The sequence below is a fragment of the Gymnodraco acuticeps genome, unplaced genomic scaffold (assembly GCF_902827175.1).
Source record: "Gymnodraco acuticeps unplaced genomic scaffold, fGymAcu1.1, whole genome shotgun sequence".
NCBI lineage: Eukaryota > Metazoa > Chordata > Actinopteri > Perciformes > Bathydraconidae > Gymnodraco > Gymnodraco acuticeps.
Window position 1 is genome coordinate 1,366,518 of NW_022992265.1, and position 17,954 is coordinate 1,384,471.

Below are 17,954 nucleotides of genomic sequence, written 5' to 3' on the forward strand. Positions count from 1 at the left end.
AGGTAAATGTTCTCTGGTGATAGGCTTTATAGTAATTTCATGGTTTTTAAGTCAGGCTCGAGAGCGTTCCACATTCATTTCAGAGCCCGGTCCCTAGCGGCCCTTTCCACTCACCGCAATTTTTAAGATACAGTACACAGAAAATGTCAGGGCTTTGTAGTTCCATCACAGAAGTGGAAACACACACATGCACATGGTATATATAGTACACACCAAGGGAGGTTTATATGTTAACCTGGGTAACTGCTGGGTGGAGGTAGGGGGTAAAGAAAGCAGAATGTCAGGGGTCCAGGATGTGGAGGTCTCCAGGCCTCATGCTGAGGTGAATGTATGCTTCTCTTTGTGGCCCTGGTGTGAGTCAGCCTGCGAGGCAGCGCTCCTTCCTGGGAGTGACAGCACTTAGCTCCTGCTGAAATTGGGTTATGGAGGTGATTACTGATCCCCATTTGTTTTTCATGGGTTTAAGGCTACACAGAAACGTGTTATGGCTACCTCAGCTAATACTGACCCTATGTTGCGCAGCCTTTAAAACATAAAGCCATTTTGTCAAATGTTTTCCTAGCTCAGAGATGTAATTCAATACCTGTGTTGTCCTGAAATGTTCCAATAGCAGTAACAAACCAATTATCTGGACACAGATTGGTGGCAGCTACCAAACTGGATGTTGTCACAAAACCTTCATAACATTGCCTCACTCTTTACTTTTTCTTTGTCTCTGTTATGGCAGATTTGGTGCTTGGGGAATGAGAGCAGGTACCATATCAACCGCACAGTTGACGGCTCAGTCTTATCCCTGCTCATTCCCAGTCTGGCCCCAGGGATCCGCTACAGCGTGGAGGTAGCAGCCAGCACCGGGGCGGGTCCCGGGGTCAAGAGCGATATCACCTTCTTCCAGCTTGGTGAGTAGAAACAACCTTTTTTTTCTCTCTCACAGGAGGTCATATAATTGTTTATCCTTTCTTTCAGTGGATACATTTGCTGTGTTTCAATGTCTTCATCCTTGTGCAATCCTACCAGTCAGAATGAAAACCAAATATCTAACAAATATTTAACGCATTAATCCAGTCAGCCCAAATTAAGAGCTTTTTAGTTTATAGGACATTCTGCCAATAAAACATATATTTTTGTAATTCCTTTCTTTGTAGTGAATGTTTAAGAATCTGCCTTTTTCCCTTTCTTTATCAACAGCGCTCTAAAACTGTAATTGAAGTGATTACGTTTTTTACAACCATCCTAAAACTCGTCACAGAATAGGATGACGTTTGAATGGTACAACACTTTTACAGGTTTGAGCACTGCAATGGATATTAGCTGCCAGTTGCTGGTAGCCTGATCCACGTGGGCACATTAAATTCCTGGGTGGCAGCTGTTGAGCTGGCTGCCCCACCCTGCTCTGCTCTCCACTCAAGGACACAATGTTTTCTGTCTGTGCTTCAAACAACAAAGGCAATAATGAATCCTGCACTCTGCTCAGGCATAACATAGTATTCGTTTTAAGAAGCACACTGCAGACTTCAGTGGGGCTTGTTGTTATCATTTTTATCTCCACTAAAGAGCAGAGAAAGAGGAAGAGATAGAGCTCCATCTGGTTTTGAATCTGTGATTGAGGGGGCTGGGATAGGCATGAAGAAGCATCGGCTGTGACTGATACAACTTCCCTCCCTTGAAGAGTTCCTGTGGTGATGGTTGCCATGTTCCAACACTGGAGTGGAACAATGTGCCTTGGGGACCAGCGCTTCACCAAATGCATTTGTCACACTCTGAGCTTGTATGCGTCATGCCAGCCTAGATACCTGTACAGTCCCTTGTGGGCTGCTTAGTCACATTGGCATGCTCCGTTCATTCGGCCAGAACAAGCCTTAAATTGAGAAGACAGAGGAGTGAGGAGAGAGGCAGTGTGAGGCGTTCATGGGCTGAGCGACTGAGACAAAGGCAGACAGAGTGATGTGGAGGGGGAAAGGCAGAGAGCTGGTTTCATTGGGGAAGTGTTTTCGCCTCTGGCTTAGAGAGTTTGGTAGAGGAGAGTGGCTGCAACATGAAAGACTTGAGCAAAAGAGATGAAGTCAAAACACGAACATGAAGAAGTTTCAGAATGGTGGGGGCTGAGGCAAACCCAAATAAGTCTTTCATGTACCATGCATGAGGGAGAAGCACAGAGAGAATAGACGGATGAGAAAAACAGACCGAGAGCGCGGGTTGTTGTGAGCAGCCGCACAGACGCTGCCTTTACACTGCATTTCACAGTAGAAACAGCTCAAGGCATTCACACCTCGGCTTTTCACACATGTGCCTCAGTTTGCTAATTACTGTGGTGACTGTGTTTGAGGATGATCTCATTGGATTTATTTACGTAATTATGAAACAACCAATGCTCGGTGTAAATGGCGCCTCTCTGTGTTTTCCGATCCGGCTCCATCAGGCTTGTGTGGCGCACAGGCTCAGTTTGAATGTCTTTGGTTGCTTTCGTCTGCTCACCTGCCATTGTTGACTGGGATTTGAGATGAAAGCCTTTTGAATAATAGAGAGAAACGACTCTCATTTCCACAACCCAGCCTCATACAATCTTTTTGTTCGTCAGGAGGAGAAATTTTCATATTTATGTACTGTGCTGCCTCCATTTATTTTAGATATATTTCCCTATTTCAGGCTCTTGCACTTGCTTTGAGTTTTAAGCTTTAAATAACATTTATTTCCCTCATATCATGCTGTTTTCATATTCCTTATTCCCTTTATTGCATGGGTGCTATATTATTTGTACCACCACATGTTTTTTTCTTCTAATTCTGCTCTGAAATCTCCTCCATTCCTGATTCTCAGATGCATCTGGGCGAATGACAGAGACGGGGATCCAAGAGAACCCCCTGTCCCAGCAGATCTCCGATGTTGTCAAGCAGCCGGCCTTTATAGCCGGCATAGGAGCTGCGTGCTGGATCATCCTCATGGTCTTCAGCATCTGGTTGTATAGACACCGAAAGAAGAGGAATGGCCTCTCCAGCAGTTATGCAGGCATTCGCAAAGGTAAGGACACAGTGACCACTACCATGTATATCCACTTGAATCTCTGATTCACAGTGCTGGTTTAAGGTTAGAAGTTTTCTCAATTACAAAATAGTGTAAGAACATTGTCATTGTCGTGCACCACCATCTTCTGCACAAATGCTTCCTCCGATCCTGCCTGTCACAAACTGACATATGTCTATGTAGAGTGCTCTAGGTGAAGTCTATCTGAACGTGCTCTCCAGTAGGGATGTGATGAGAGTGAGAGTGCTGCATGAAGACGTCTTTTATTTATTTTTCCTATTTCTGTCACACTGATCCTGCAAGGGGGTGTGAAGTGTTTTCGGTAAAGTACATTTTCAGGTCCAACAACTGCCCTTTTAGCAACTCCCTTTTGACAGAGCTGGGAAAGAAAGAATGTCTTACCATAATACATCTTTATCAAGGACATGCTGACATTTTCACATGCTTGAAGTAATCTTGCTATCTTTTCAGATCTGGAGGAGTTTTGCATTGAGCAATCTTGCTTATAGTGTCTGCTTATCATACGTTTGGAAAAACACAAACATTCATACCCATGTGTATTTGGGCTGTATTTCAACCCTCTTTGAGTAGCCACAGCGTAACCCAGTGTGTTTATTTACCTGAATGAGCCGAAGTGACAGGGTTCATGACATGTCCAACCTCTGCACATAATTGTTAAGATTTAAAAGAGAGCTATTAGCCTTTCTTTCTCAGTCTCATTTATGTGTGGGCTGGCTTAATGTGTGGCCTTGGGCTCTGCAGCTGCTGCCTGTGAGCGCTACCTACACCATCCACAGTCATTCACTGAGGTTTACTGCTGTGTGCCAGGGCTAGATGAGATCCACCCTTCAACCTTGATACAAACACACATAAACACAGACAAAAGACATGCTAACAGTGAGAGTTGTGAGTCATGTGAAAGTGAGAGACACCTCAGCTAAGCTTTCCCCTAATCTCTGTGGTCTTTAACAGCTTTTACACATAGCTGTGTGTGGTTGATAATGGTCAGAAGAACTGTACCTTTTTTCCCTGTTTCAGCCTTTATATAGTCATGAACATCTATGATAGTATGACATTCCTAATGATATTGTGAATCAATTGTATTAAAGTCTGACAACACACTAATGCTTTTATGTTGTTAGACATCTGAAAAGTATTATTTTAACATAAGTCACTTAAAAACAGAGGTTAAACACAGGGAATACAGTAATATAGAATTGTAAGTTTAAAGGCTCAAAAGTAATGATCTGTGGCCTGAGGCAGAGACGAGTGTGTAGGCTGAGATAACCCGCTGACTGTCTTTGATTCTGTATGTTGATGTTTACTCACACAAACTCAAACAGCTCTTCAGAGGCACAGTAGGCAGACATGACCCCCCTCCTTCTTCTCCTCCTCATGCACCCAGACCACAAGAGGCCACGATCTTTGTTGGAACTGGTTACTAAGAATGTTTTGAAAAGAGTATAATTGCAACCACATGAAGCAACAATCTGCACACAGGGTGAAATAGGCTGAACTGGGACGTGTGAATGTGTGTGCCACAGTGTGTCTCTTATACGTAGTTGCAAACTGAAAATACCTTTTTTACCCGCCAATGGATGCAATCATGCAAACTTTAAAGTGATAATGCCTTCCCAATTGTATAATACACTTTTTTACACAGTGCTGCATAAATCCTCAAAACAGATCTTGTTAGTGAAATGATCAGTACCAGGAATTAGAGTACAATCAATATATGCATTTCAATCTAGTTTGCATTTCTCACAGGCAGTTAAGCCTTCCAAGTGGTAGTCTATCCCCCTTCCCAGGCATTCAACCAACAGATTAAAGCCACCCGACTGCACATATCTTTAGACTTGGTTGAGCATCAAGAGCTGAAAGATTCAAACATGATAGGGTGATTGTTGCATTTAGAGGACTTTTTTTTTTTTGGAACAGGTAATGTATGAATGTATTGTTCCAGGAAATGGAAATGTGATAACAACGTTGTTGTCCTTCTCCGATGTCTCGTACTTAGACAGCAACAATACTTTAATCGTAAGGCAGTGCTCTGCATGACGACCAGCATAGTGCAATGTTGCATCAACTTCAATGCATGGTGTAGTGTTCTTCAATTCTTCACAAAGGAAACCAACACATATGTTATAAGATACCAACAACAGCCACTACAGAATCTAAATCTGCCCACAGTGTATTACTGTTTTGCAAAAGGGCCCCTTCTATGCTGAAGTGTGAGTAATTGAGCTGTATGGGTTATAATGTGAGTGAGATAGCAACATATATCTCCCAAGTGTGTGACCCCGCCCAGCAGGCCTCTGACAGTCTGAGCCAGGATTTGAACCAGCAGCTGGCTCAACACTCACTTTCCCCCAGTTGGGGTCCAGGGATGTCTGCAGGGATCAAAGACAAGGGGCCAGCGAGTAGCGTGTGAATACAGGCTAAAATACTTTTTGAGGATTTGTGTACTTAAACAGAAACTATGTGGCGATGAAGCCCTTTGAATTATGTCCCAGGAACTCGTTCCAGACAGTGTCGATGCAAAATACTTCAGTAATTTAATTTATTTTTTGTTTCTGTCCCAACAGTTCCGTCATTTACTTTCACACCAACCGGTAAGCACTTCTATTTTCTCTTTTTCTTTCTTCATAATTAAAATAAGGGATGCCTGCTTTTATTGATTCACTTTACACCAGCTTTTTCCCTTTATTTGTTGAACACTTCTTTTAATGGCCACAGTCCAAATAGATGAGAGCCATTAAATCTGGACAAGTCAACAAGGGACACTCGGTGTCTACCAATTAAACGAGGCAAACATTTGCACAGTTTAAAGATCTACCAAGAAATAAATGTTCCACCAAATGTTAGGGTCGTGTCAGAATGTAATGCTTAAAGAGAAGCAGGCCGCACTTCTGAGAGGCTGCTTAAACTCGTGGTAACTTGATCAAAGGGCTACTGGCAACCTCAGATGGGATTTAAGAGAATGACACACCACCAGCACTCCAACACACCAATTAGATATAAAAAACATAAAAAGCAGAAGAAAAAATACCCTATCTTCCTTTTTCTGCAAGTATGTATTTACAATCCTTCTTATTTAATCTGTCGGAAGAACTTTGTTCCCTAGAGGTGTTAGGAGTGCTTAATACAATGGTGAATGGTTAAGAGGAATTAAAAGTGAGGGCAGGAGAAGAAGAGTGAGTCAAACAATAATGTACAGTTTGGGTAGCATTGGCCTGATTGATCCTGTCTCTGCAGAGGTCGTATATTAACGGTAGCAGAGTTGTTGTTTTTTGTAATCAGGTAGAATAATTTGGCTGTTGCAAGCTTGTTTCATGATTAGTTGGAAGTCTTCCACTTGAAAAACAAGCCTAACTTTTGTGTCTCTTTAAGACGTACAACTCCATGCCCTGGCACCCTGCTACTAACAAGATGTTGGGGTGCCTTGTGCTGATTTGCATCCGGAATTGGAGTGTGATACTTTGTTTGCATTAGATTTTTTGATGCAAGGCCAACACCACACTTCATGTTTTGAGACGGGGAATTGACACAGTTGAGGCCCTACCTACCCTCTTTCATCTCTCCTCCTTTCGGGGAAGAGATTGTAATTAAAGTTTGAAGTTTATCTCTCCTTCACACACAGCCAGCTTAGAGCTCCTTGAAAGAGTCCAACTTTCAGTGCGCGGAGCTTCAAACACGCTGAACCCGAGCCAGCAGCCAAAGAGCTCTGCATCTCTGTTCTTCATAAGCCTCTTACATACACTCCTTCTGCTCCTGTTGCTCTGTGTGTGTGTGTGTGTGACTCAGCCAAAATGATGCCACAAACATTCATGTACATGCTCACATAAACTGATAAATAAAACACATGCACGTAAAAGGAAGCATTCACATCAACGCTGACAAAACTCAAATTAAAAATCAATCTAATAATTTTCAAATTGTTTTCTCTATTTTCAGTGGCATATCAGAGAGGAGGAGAGGGTGTTAGCAGTGCTGGAAGGTAAGAGATTATTTATTTATTATGTAAAGAGTGTATATGTCAAATACTTACAAAAAAATTGGGGAAATCAAATCATGACTATATTTGAATAACAAATGCAGTCGTATGGTAAAACTACTGAACAGTTGAGCAGTGTTGGGCAAGTGCACTTTTCTTCAGCAAACACTAGGGGGAGTGCTGTGACTTTCTTAAGCCGGAGAGAGCTGGGATGGGGTAAGGGGGTGCATTAAGTATGTTATGATAACATGAACAAAGCCCCATGCAGTCTGCCAGGAGACCATCCTCATCCTAGATGGTGGAGAGCCACATCCAACCACAAGGCTGTGCCATAGCCTCACCCTACAACATGAATAGAGAAACATGCCCACACATAGCTGTAACGGCACACCTATGCATGTTGTGGAATGGTGCATTGTGTACAAACAGCGAGACTTAAAGAATGATGCGTGTTATAACTCATTTGTATGTCCAATAGATGGCATCATACCGCTTGGAGATTGAAAAAAATATATAGAATGCAGAAAAGAAAGATGAACTATGTATTTATTGGTTTCTCTTTCTTTACTAAGAGGACATGGTGTGTGTGTGTGTGTGTGTGTGTGTGTGTGTGTGTGTGTGTGTGTGTGTGTGTGTGTGTGTGTGTGTGTGTGTGTGTGTGTGTGTGTGTGTGTGTGTGTGTGTGTGTGTGTGTGTGTGTGTGTGTGTGTGTGTGTGTCTGTGTGTGTGTGTGGTGTGTGTGTGTGTGTGTGTGTGTGTGTGTGTGTGTGTGTGTGTGTGTGTGTGTGTGTGTGTGTGTGTGTGTGTGTGTGTGTGTGTGTGTGTGTGTGTGTGTGTGTGTGTGTGTGCATTCGTGTTGTTCATATAGTAATGAATAGTTAGCTTGGAGCAATCAGCATTAAATCCATATTATCCAGTTCTATGATTGAATCCCAATTTGCAGAATGGCTATGTCAGCTCTGAACAAAGACAATGGCCATTCAATATCAACATACAACTGCCGGGGTGATTGAGGAGCTATTGTATGATTGTATTTGGTTGGATATGACAAATGTGTTCATTTCCAAAAATGAATCCGAAAAATGAGTCACTTGAGAGGGAATGAGGAAACATAATTCAATGCTAAATCAGTGTTGGGATTTGCAACTGGGAGCAGCGCTGTGGATATTTGAATATTGAAACAGCGTATGGCCGTGGTAGAGTAGCCTGAATTCTCTTTGTATGCTAGATTGATTCATTCCATGAGTAGTAGGAAGTGATTTATTCTCAGCTCTTTTAACACTGGTTGGACTTAGGTCAGGTTGTACAGTAGAATCCCGTTGAACAAGTAATCTTGCATTGTGCTGAGATTAAAGACAGAGTAATAGGAGCAATACATGGAAACAATAGGGATTGATGGCCAGGCGATAATGTGAGGACTGGTTCACATGGGTTTATCTTCTAGTGCTGGCTTTTCATGTCATTCCTTCTGTAAAGCTAAAAGAAGAACACTTTTAAATGATAGAGATGCTGTGTGACAACATTATTCGTGAAGCATTTGTGGTTCACTGGCTGTTCAGGATGCACATTTCGCAAAATATAGCGAGTGAATTTTATCTGGCTGTGTAATCCAAGCGGTTCGCTAATGCTCATGAGGGCTCAGGCAAAGTGTCATCGACTGTGGGCAAGTCATGCACACACAATCTATTTAGGTGTGTGTGTGTGTGTGTGTGTGTGTGTGTGTGTGTGTGTGTGTGTGTGTGTGTGTGTGTGTGTGTGTGTGTGTGTGTGTGTGTGTGTGTGTGTGTGTGTGTGTGTGTGTGTGTGTGTGTGTGTGTGTGTGTGTGTGTGTGTGTGTGTGTGTGTGTGTGTGTGTGTGTGTGTGTGTGTGTGTGTGTGTGTGTGTGTGTGTGTGTGTGTGTGTGTGTGTGTGTGTGTGTGTGTGTGTGTGTGTGTGTGTGTGTGTGTGGCCAAAAGGCAAACAAGTACTACATCGGATTGTTCCTATTCTCAGCTGCTGGATAAATAAACTCAACATAATCCTTTCTTTCAGATATCATGTTTTTGTGGGTATTTAATTTCATTCACATAAATGTCAGTGTGGTGTTGGCTCAGCCTCTTACTATTGTTAACTATTTGGTCCATTTTTTTACAGGCCTGGTTTGCTAAACATTGGGGAATCTGCTACACAACCATGGCTGGCAGACACATGGCCAAACTCCTGCTCCAATCACAACGACTGCAGCATGAACTGCTGCACTGCAGGCAATGGCAACAGTGACAGCAACTTGGCAACCTACAGCCGCCCAGGTATGAAGTGTTGACGCTTCCATGCGTAGGCAAACACCAAAATAAACACACCTCAAACGCAATGATGCAGTCCTTGACAAAATAACTCTGGAGATAAGAAACGCGGGAGCTGGGGGAATTTGCTGTGAAAAAGGAAGTAGCATCTGATATGTGGGTTAGCTCCCTGGAGAGTTGTTCTGTGTATCTCTCATTTCTGTAGGTCTCCACAAGAAAAACCTGAAGAAATACCGGGATTAAGAGAGGCTGTGTGCTTGTGGTTTTGATTTATTTGAGGTTAGAGTGGAGCTGTTTTAGGCAGGAAATAAAAGGAGCACACTGAGAGGGTCCCTACTCTGTTGCTAATCGAATTGCTTTGCTGATTTCCATACTGTTGTTATAGCCGGTAATGTAATTTCCCCTAAGTGCTCAGTTATTTAAGAAATGTGCAGCGGGCAAGGAGGTCAAGGCTGGACTGCAGACGGTGGCCAGAAGCAGAGGAGGAGAGAATGATAGAGGGAGAAAGGTGCATCTGGAAGACCAGATGGAAAGGGAGAGAAAGGATTGATGATGAATAAGTATATGCTAAAATATATACTGAAATGTATAAGGGGAGTTAGACAGCGGATTGAGATAAAGTTAAGGAAAGAGACTCACAGACAACCACCAATTGGCCTTTTAGTATATTCAGCACTAGTACAGTTGTCAACAAGAGGGAGCAAATATGACCTCAACATGTTTTACATTACCACAAAACAATATATTATTGTATGCAGACTGTGCACACACACACATAGTGGCCTATCTGAAAAGAGAACAGCGTAACACTTCAGCTTGAATGCTGCAGGACTTGCTATTATTCATTTTAAGCTGTGACCCAAGTCTTAAAACAACCCTATCCTCGGAAACTTGGACTGCAATGAAATGCTTTATGTTCTAAATGATGCACTTTGGGACTATTCCTTCAAGGGCAGCCCATAATTCCTATCCAGCTGTTCGGCCTAATATCCATCCAGCCATTCAATAGTTTCTCCTTACTTACAACCTTCCCCAGTGAGGATTAATAATTCATCTTTTAGACTTTATAGTCATCAGATGTAGTTTCTTCTTTGTGCTAATCACCCGTCTGAGGTCGAAGTGTTCGACTCTTTCCAAACATGGTGTGATATGTTTAACAGGGAATAACAGGCTAAAGGTAGCCCTCACCCTTTGCATGACACCCCGCTGTATGACACTAAGGAGCTTGCCAGATGCATGCTTTGTGTGTGTGCCAAACCTAAACTCTGTGAACATTAAGAGGATCACTGAATAGGTGGCCGAGCAAAAAGAAAGAAGTTAATGTGCCTTTATCTCAGCCATAGGGGCGCCTTCACACGTCAACCTTTGAAGTGTCGAGCTGTTCCGTGCCGCTGAAATGTGAGGCGCGCGGCACGAGCGGCGTGCACCTATGGCCGTCCTTGGTATTTACCGCAATGCTGGCTCTCAGATCTGCTGGAGGATTTGAATATTTTATGAGCCAGGGAAAATTGGATCTGTCAGTGGAGCTGTGCTTTTACTGCGCGCCTCATTCCAGGTCTTTGATACAGACATGTATTTTTGTCCCTCTCAATGAAGAGAGAACATAGAGAAACAGAGATGACACCCACATTGAGTCATAGATGAGAGAGGGGGCTGAGCAAAAGCTGTAATAACACCTGTGTCACTCACCTAAAGCAGATCATCATTTGGCAAGCAAATTGAGACTTTAAACATAAAGAGAGTCCCGCTAGATTGCACGGAGATTTTTCAAATCTTGAAATTATTATCTTAATGTTTTTTGCTTTTGTTTAATAAATGTATTGAGCTCTAGATCAAATGATGCCCTGTTGTTTCAAAGCTTTTACCAAACTGGCATACTGCTCCTAAGCTGATCAGCAGTAGACAAGATTGACTAAATACCCTCCTCATATTCTCCAGCCGACTGCATCGCCAATTATAACAACCAGATGGAAAACAAGCAGACCAACCTCATGGTGCCAGAGTCAGGCGTCTATGGAGATGTAGACTTGTCCAACAAGATCAATGAGATGAAGACCTTCAACAGCCCAAACCTGAAAGATGGCCGCTTTGTAGGGCCGGGGGGCCAGCCCACACCATACGCCACAACCCAGCTCATCCAGTCCTCCATCATGGGCAACCACGGTAACCCCGACAGAGGAACCGGAGGCAGTGGAGGAGGCCCCCTGGGTGGAGGGGAGATGAATGAAAAGCACTGCTGGAAGCCCCCCTCACTCCAGCAGCAGAAACAGGAAATGGGCTCCCAGATGCAGTACAACATCATGGAACAAAACAAGCTGAACAAGGGTGAGTGTGGAATACAGAAGCCATGGCTGCAGAGGTCCACTCCGATCCATGATCTTCCTCCGCTTCATTTCCCCCCTCCGTTCTCTCCTCTCCCGGCTCTTTCCGCCTCACTGGTGAAGCCTGTGGAAGAGTTTCAAGCTCATATTTTCCTTGGTTCTTTCTCGCTCCTTTTCAGTCAACATAAGCATCATCGCTCTTTCTTTCTGCCTGTCTGTATGGCATTCATGTAACCTCTTACCACCCTCCATGCAATCATGTGCAATTTTTCGCAGCTAAATGTGAGCCAGGCCTGAATTGCTGTCATTGTATGGTATTTTGGTTGTTTCTTTGTGATGAAAGCAGGTGTGAGGACTTATCTTTGGTGTCAAATTTCAAAATGAAAGACAAAGATAACTCTTGGATCTTTAACCGCTTTGAACAAAGCTATCATCACCTTGTTGTACCTGCAGAAAGGAACCACATGTGGTGTGCCAGTTTTAAGAATTGTGTGCAGATGCTGCATGTGTTCACATACTCACCTATAAATGATAACGCTTCAACTGCATGCCTCGTGTGTGTAACACTATACACTGTGCTAAGTGGTTTTGTACTTCTGATCAAAAATAATTCCCTTCATTTCCTTGTTCAATACAAAGTGGATGCTTTGCTTCAAAGTGTTTTGAGTAGAAGCAAGGTATCTGCCGGAGGCCATACTAACCACACACTCCATTCTCCCAAATCAGACCGCTACAGAGGAGGTGACAGCCCTATGCCTGCCACCATCCCCTACAACCAGACCCATGACAGTCACACTGGAGGCTCCTACAACAGCTCGGACCAAGGCAGCAGTAGCACCTCCGGTAAGAGCATTGGGGCATGTCAGGGCATTCAGAGGTTATCAAGTTGAGTCTGTGCTAATAATTGTACTAGATTTTTTCGCAGTTTTGTTTTTGATGAACTGCCAAATGTTTCCGGTTTATTGTTATTGTCAACCATATAATCATATACAAGCCTGTAGCTTTATTTGAAATCCCAGTATTCCCCAAAAGCAATAAATCACTTTGATATGCTAATAATGCATGCTTTAAAATGGTAATTTGATTAATTACCATGTCAGCCTATCTTGAAACGAAATTGAAAGGGAGATGCCTTTAGAAAATAGAAAAATGCAGAACAAAAGGAGAAGAGGAAACTGACAACAATGCCTTATAACAAAGGCACGTAACATAACACCATGCCCAGCATTTGCTTGTGGCTTTTATGCAATGTCATCCAAGGGATGTTTAAAACATTTTTGCTTTAAAGGAACCTTTTCTTTTATTAATTCACTTTTTCGTTTTTTTCTGATTTCTTACGCATTTCTCGGTTTGTACCTGCTTAGTTTGCATTGCTTTCGTGAATTGGCTTTACTTTAATTTCAGTGAAGAGCAGCTTTATTTCACCAGAGCCTCAATCCGTCTGCAGACAAGGACAAATGATAACTCATTGCGGATGGCATGCAACACTGCCACCTTAATGCCATGTATCCATTCTGATATTGCGTTTGAAGTTCAAGCCATTAAGGAGAAACCTTTAGTGCTCGCTGCACCTCACAGCTCGTTGGTTCACAATTCTAATAGTTTGGTATTAATTGGACCCTTTTCTGCCGTTATTATTCCTACCTTCCCTCTTGGTACTGAATAATACCGCTGTAGGGAAATGACTGTTTTATAGTATTTCCAATCATTTAGCTAAGAGGTATGTGTGCACACTTCCGTAACAGTGGAGGGTTGCATTAGCCTTTGCACTCTTGCATAAAACATTATCATTTATTTGTTAGCCAGTCTTTTTATTGCATTTTATCTGCTGTCAGTTCCTTACGTTGGAATTTCGTCAACATTAATAATTGATTTTCAGAGATGGAGCATATATAAGTATATATGTCTGGAGGTGTCTTGCGATTGAGTGCTTTTTTCTCATTTTTGAGCAGGGAGTCAGGGTCAAAAGAAGGGAGTGCGCACCCCCAAACTACCCAAACAGAGCACAATGAATTGGGCTGACCTTCTACCCCCTCCCCCTGCAAACCCACCCCCAAGTCGGAGCACAGAGGAGTACTCGCTTTCCATGGATGAAAGGTGGGACATGTCTGCACAGACAGACAATCTGACAGGCATGCACACATTGTATTTAAATACTAGTTGATTCTTCTTGCCTTTTCTCCTGTTTCTCGCCTCATTGCTAGCATTTGCCTCAAGGGTTTTCTATCTATTAGTGCTAGGCTCATGTCAAACCTTGATAGAAAGGTGCCATGAATATTTAGTTTATGTCTTCCTGGCTTCAGTATACAAAAACATGTTTTTTTTTGGTGATATGACGGTAATGAGGCTCATTTCTCTGTTGGCAGTTGTGAACCAGACATGCAGTGCCCCATGCCCCCCTCTCACATGTACCTGCAGCCTGATGAGCTGGAGGAGGAAGAGGAGATGGAGAGGGGCCCCACTCCTCCCATCCGAGGAGCAGCCTCTTCCCCTGCAGCTGTATCTTACAGTCACCAGTCCACAGCCACCCTCACCCCCTCCCCCCAGGAAGAGATGCAGCCGATGCTCCAGGACGCACCTGACAGCCATGAACGCAGGTACACTTGCATGCTGTCTACTACCCCAACAAGTAAAACAACTCAGACTAACCAATTTCACAAAAGCAAATCTTAGGTTTTAGATACATTTCTTACCTTCAAAGGAACCATTTATTTCACATCATTTCATTGCATCATTAAAATCAACCTGCACTGATTTGAAAGTTTCTGAAATATATCAAGCTGTGAGCAGTACCTTGCATTTGTTGGTGCACAAATAAATGAAGACATCATACATTTAGTATTACATTTGCAAACATAAGCTATTTTTAAAATGGATTTGAAGTATATTTGATTGGCTCAAATATGCTATATGAGCAGTGTGGTCTCTTTGTTATTGGCTGGTGCATTTGACTTTTCTCACATAATTTAATTGAGAAATTAGTTTCTGATTTGATTGGTTCTTCCCCTTTTGCAGGCGCCACACAGTGAGCCCCCTACCCCTTCAAATTCCCCACTCTCCTTCACACACATATGGGTACATCCCCAGCCCGTTGGTCTTGGACACTGATGGCATGGATGAAGATGACGATATATTGGAGGAAGAGGAGGAGGAGGGTGACGAGACAGATTCAGAGGTGGCCAAGATGCACTACCACCACACCCACCCCCACACACACCCCCACCACCCCCAGATGCATCCACGAAGGTTGCTGCTCCGAGGGCTTGAACAAACGCCTGCGTCCAGCACCGGCGACCTGGAGAGCTCCGTCACCGGCTCCATGATCAACGGATGGGGGTCGGCTTCTGAAGAGGATAATGTCTCTTCAGGGAGGTCAAGTGCCGTCAGCTCATCAGACGGATCCTTCTTCACTGATGCTGACTTTGCTCAAGCGGTGGCTGCAGCTGCAGAGTACTCAGGCGTCAGGGTGGCCAAATATCCACACACACTGGGCCCAGAAGTCGGAGGAGCGTCAGGTGGGTTTTATGAAGGTGCCCACATCCGCAATAAATGTTACTATAAGACATGTGAGGAATTGTGAAAGTAAACAGTTCCTGTGTTTTTTTTCCCTCAGCACGAAAATACCAAATAAACCCGTCAGGCCACCGTCCCAGCAGCCCGGTGTCCACAGACAGTAACATGAGCATGGCAGCTGTACACAGGAGGCCTCCTAAGAAGCAGAAACAGCATCCAGCGGCTCATCCAGCGGCTCATCCAGCGGCTCATCCAGCGGCTCATCCAGGAAACCAGCGACGTGAAGTCTATAATGAAGGTAAACATGGATTAATTACTATAAAAACACAATAATTCAAAGTTTAAATAACTTTCAAAATGAAAACATCTTGTGAGCTCAATATGTGTACAGTATGTTGATGCTAATAGATTCCTACTCAAATATTTAATGTTAATCGAGCATTTTTTTTTCTACAAATATATCTTGTTACCAGCCACAATTAATATTATTATTTGGATAATATTTCTTACTGCACGTGGACATGTTTTGTCACCATGATAGATACAGTCAGGGAAAACATGCATTTTTTTCCCACTTCAGGCCTCTGAACTGATTCTTTGTAGCAGCTGGATGGATCCAATTACAAGATGGTCTCTACTTAAACACCATGTAAATCTACATTTCAAAACTAATGATTAATTTATCAAAAATAAATCTAAATGTATGTTGTGGCATATGATATAGGGTTGATTAGTGCAACTACATAATCTACCATATTTTTTTAACTTTAAAATAGTATTAGTATGAACTAAGTTTAGTACAAACTATGTTTGTCTGTAAATGGTTTTAATTACTTTATACAGCCACCAGACTAATAGACAGGCACGGAACAATACTAACAGTTGAGTTGTGTCCCACAAGTACACAGATGGCCAGTTTGTATCAATGACTATGTCTCTATTCCCTCTACAGAAATGTTGGGTAAAAGTGCAGTTTACTGTGATTTAGTGTAAATTACTGAGTATGGGTGTGCCATGAGCCAGGGCTTTAATCTTCTCTCATGTGTTCACGCACATGCATACATGGCATCATTCCTAATCTGTGACAGTGCTGAACAGATCGGGCAAGTGGTGGGCTGGAGGCCAAGGCCATGGTGGGGACGACTGGAGGGGGGGTGGTCTCCAGGGAGCTCTGTCCAGCTTGGGTCTGCTGACACTGGGATGTCTCTCCACTCTAGCCACTAATGAAATTGATCCAGGTGCTCTGGCTCTCACTGAAGTGCCACCTTTAGGAGCCGGACATAAACCAAACAGGGGCTAAATACTGGAGCAGCTGCACACGGAAGGGAAAGCTGTAACCTTGTTAAGAGAAAGAGCAATTTACTTTCAAAGCATAACTCTTAACAATACACAGCCTAGCAGTGGAACACCACTTATTCTAGCTGTTTCCTTAATGCTTTGATCCTGTGGATATGTATTTCCTGCTGTATTTCTCTGCATGTGTGTGTGTAGGCGCTCACTCTGCTGTGTACAGTATGTGCTTTCCCAGAGCTGGCTCTCCTCTTAGTGTCAGGTGTCCTTGAGTGTTGGAAGCACTTGACAGGGAGATTTAATATCCAGCTCACTAGGAGCCAGACCAGCTATATCACTGCAGAGAATCCAACCCACCCAACCTCCGCCTTCTGCCATCATCCTTATATCCAGGCTCCTTCCCCATCCACTGCCCCTCCCTTTGGAGTGATCTCTCCATCCCTCTCGACTCTCCCCTCTTCTCCCGTGCTCCCCTCCGTCTTTGTTTGAGCAGCGAGGGGGCGGACTGACAGCTATGCAGCTCTGTCTGTCCATCAGTCCTCCTGCTGATTGCATTTGATCTGAATGGATTGTTTTTCATTTGGAGGTTATTGCCTCCCCTGCCCCCCCCCCCCCTGTCTTTCCTTCAACCCCCACCCTTCATACCCCTGTCTGTGGTCTAGAACACTGGTGCTGAGGTGTTAGTTGAGATTTTATGAAATGTTAAGAAGGATAGTAACAACCTAAAACACAATGTGTATACTTGTGTTTTCTGTAAGTTATTGTATGTCACTGTACCTTTCCAATTTCTGCAGACTGGACTACTATCCCAGTGCATCACTGTAAATACACATACATACCATCAGTTAAGGCGACAGTTTAACAAATGGACCAGCAACCCCCCTAACACCCAAACAGCCTCCCTTCCCCACCCCTTTCTGACCTACTCATTTCACTCCTGTTTGCTCAGTGGATTTGGAAACTCCCAAGTTATATTCCCCTCATGATTCATATTGTGTTTGACTCAAATACCTTTGTCTACCTTCTCTGAACTTAACCCTTCCCTGTCTCTTTTGATCTGTCTCAGTCCCGTCTGCCTAATTAACCACCGGGCCATCCAATACACCCTCCTTGGCAAGCCCAGAGACACTTTTCAGACCTGAGCTCTGTCCTCGCCCATATTTCCTCATAAATCTAACAGGCACTCTGCTCCTCCCTCGCAGTGAGCCCTATCTCACAGACTGTGGCATTGATCGGACTCACACTGAGGCAGGACTCAGGAGGCAAGAGAGATATTAAAAAACTGCAGACACCTCTTTGCTGTATGATATTGACTGGCCCCTTTTGTATTCAGGAGGAGAGTATGGAGGTAGAGGATAATCAGAAGAGTGTATTGGGGCTGCTTGATTCCGCCAACAAGACACAGCAAAGACATCACCTGCCTCATTAGCCTCTCGAGTGTAAAAAAGGGAATAAAAGCTTTGATTTTCCACAAAGTCCAGTGTGCCACAATCGAAAAACAGAGACTATCTAAGCCATGGGTCTTTTAATTT

General features: G+C 43.5%; 1 protein-coding gene across 6 annotated transcripts in view; it reads left to right on the top strand.

The window, feature by feature from the left end:
* Positions 1-17,954, top strand: part of robo1 (roundabout, axon guidance receptor, homolog 1 (Drosophila)) — a 254,486-nt gene that overhangs the window by 223,125 nt on the left and 13,407 nt on the right. For all 6 annotated transcript variants that reach the window (XM_034207109.1, XM_034207111.1, XM_034207110.1 and 3 more), the window contains 11 exons: positions 728-899; positions 2,818-3,018; positions 5,607-5,633; positions 6,976-7,018; positions 9,150-9,304; positions 11,237-11,623; positions 12,346-12,462; positions 13,572-13,716; positions 13,986-14,216; positions 14,635-15,134; positions 15,233-15,430. In XM_034207109.1, the coding sequence (XP_034063000.1) occupies positions 728-899; positions 2,818-3,018; positions 5,607-5,633; positions 6,976-7,018; positions 9,150-9,304; positions 11,237-11,623; positions 12,346-12,462; positions 13,572-13,716; positions 13,986-14,216; positions 14,635-15,134; positions 15,233-15,430 (2,176 nt within the window). The remainder of the gene's footprint in view (positions 1-727; positions 900-2,817; positions 3,019-5,606; positions 5,634-6,975; positions 7,019-9,149; positions 9,305-11,236; positions 11,624-12,345; positions 12,463-13,571; positions 13,717-13,985; positions 14,217-14,634; positions 15,135-15,232; positions 15,431-17,954) is intronic.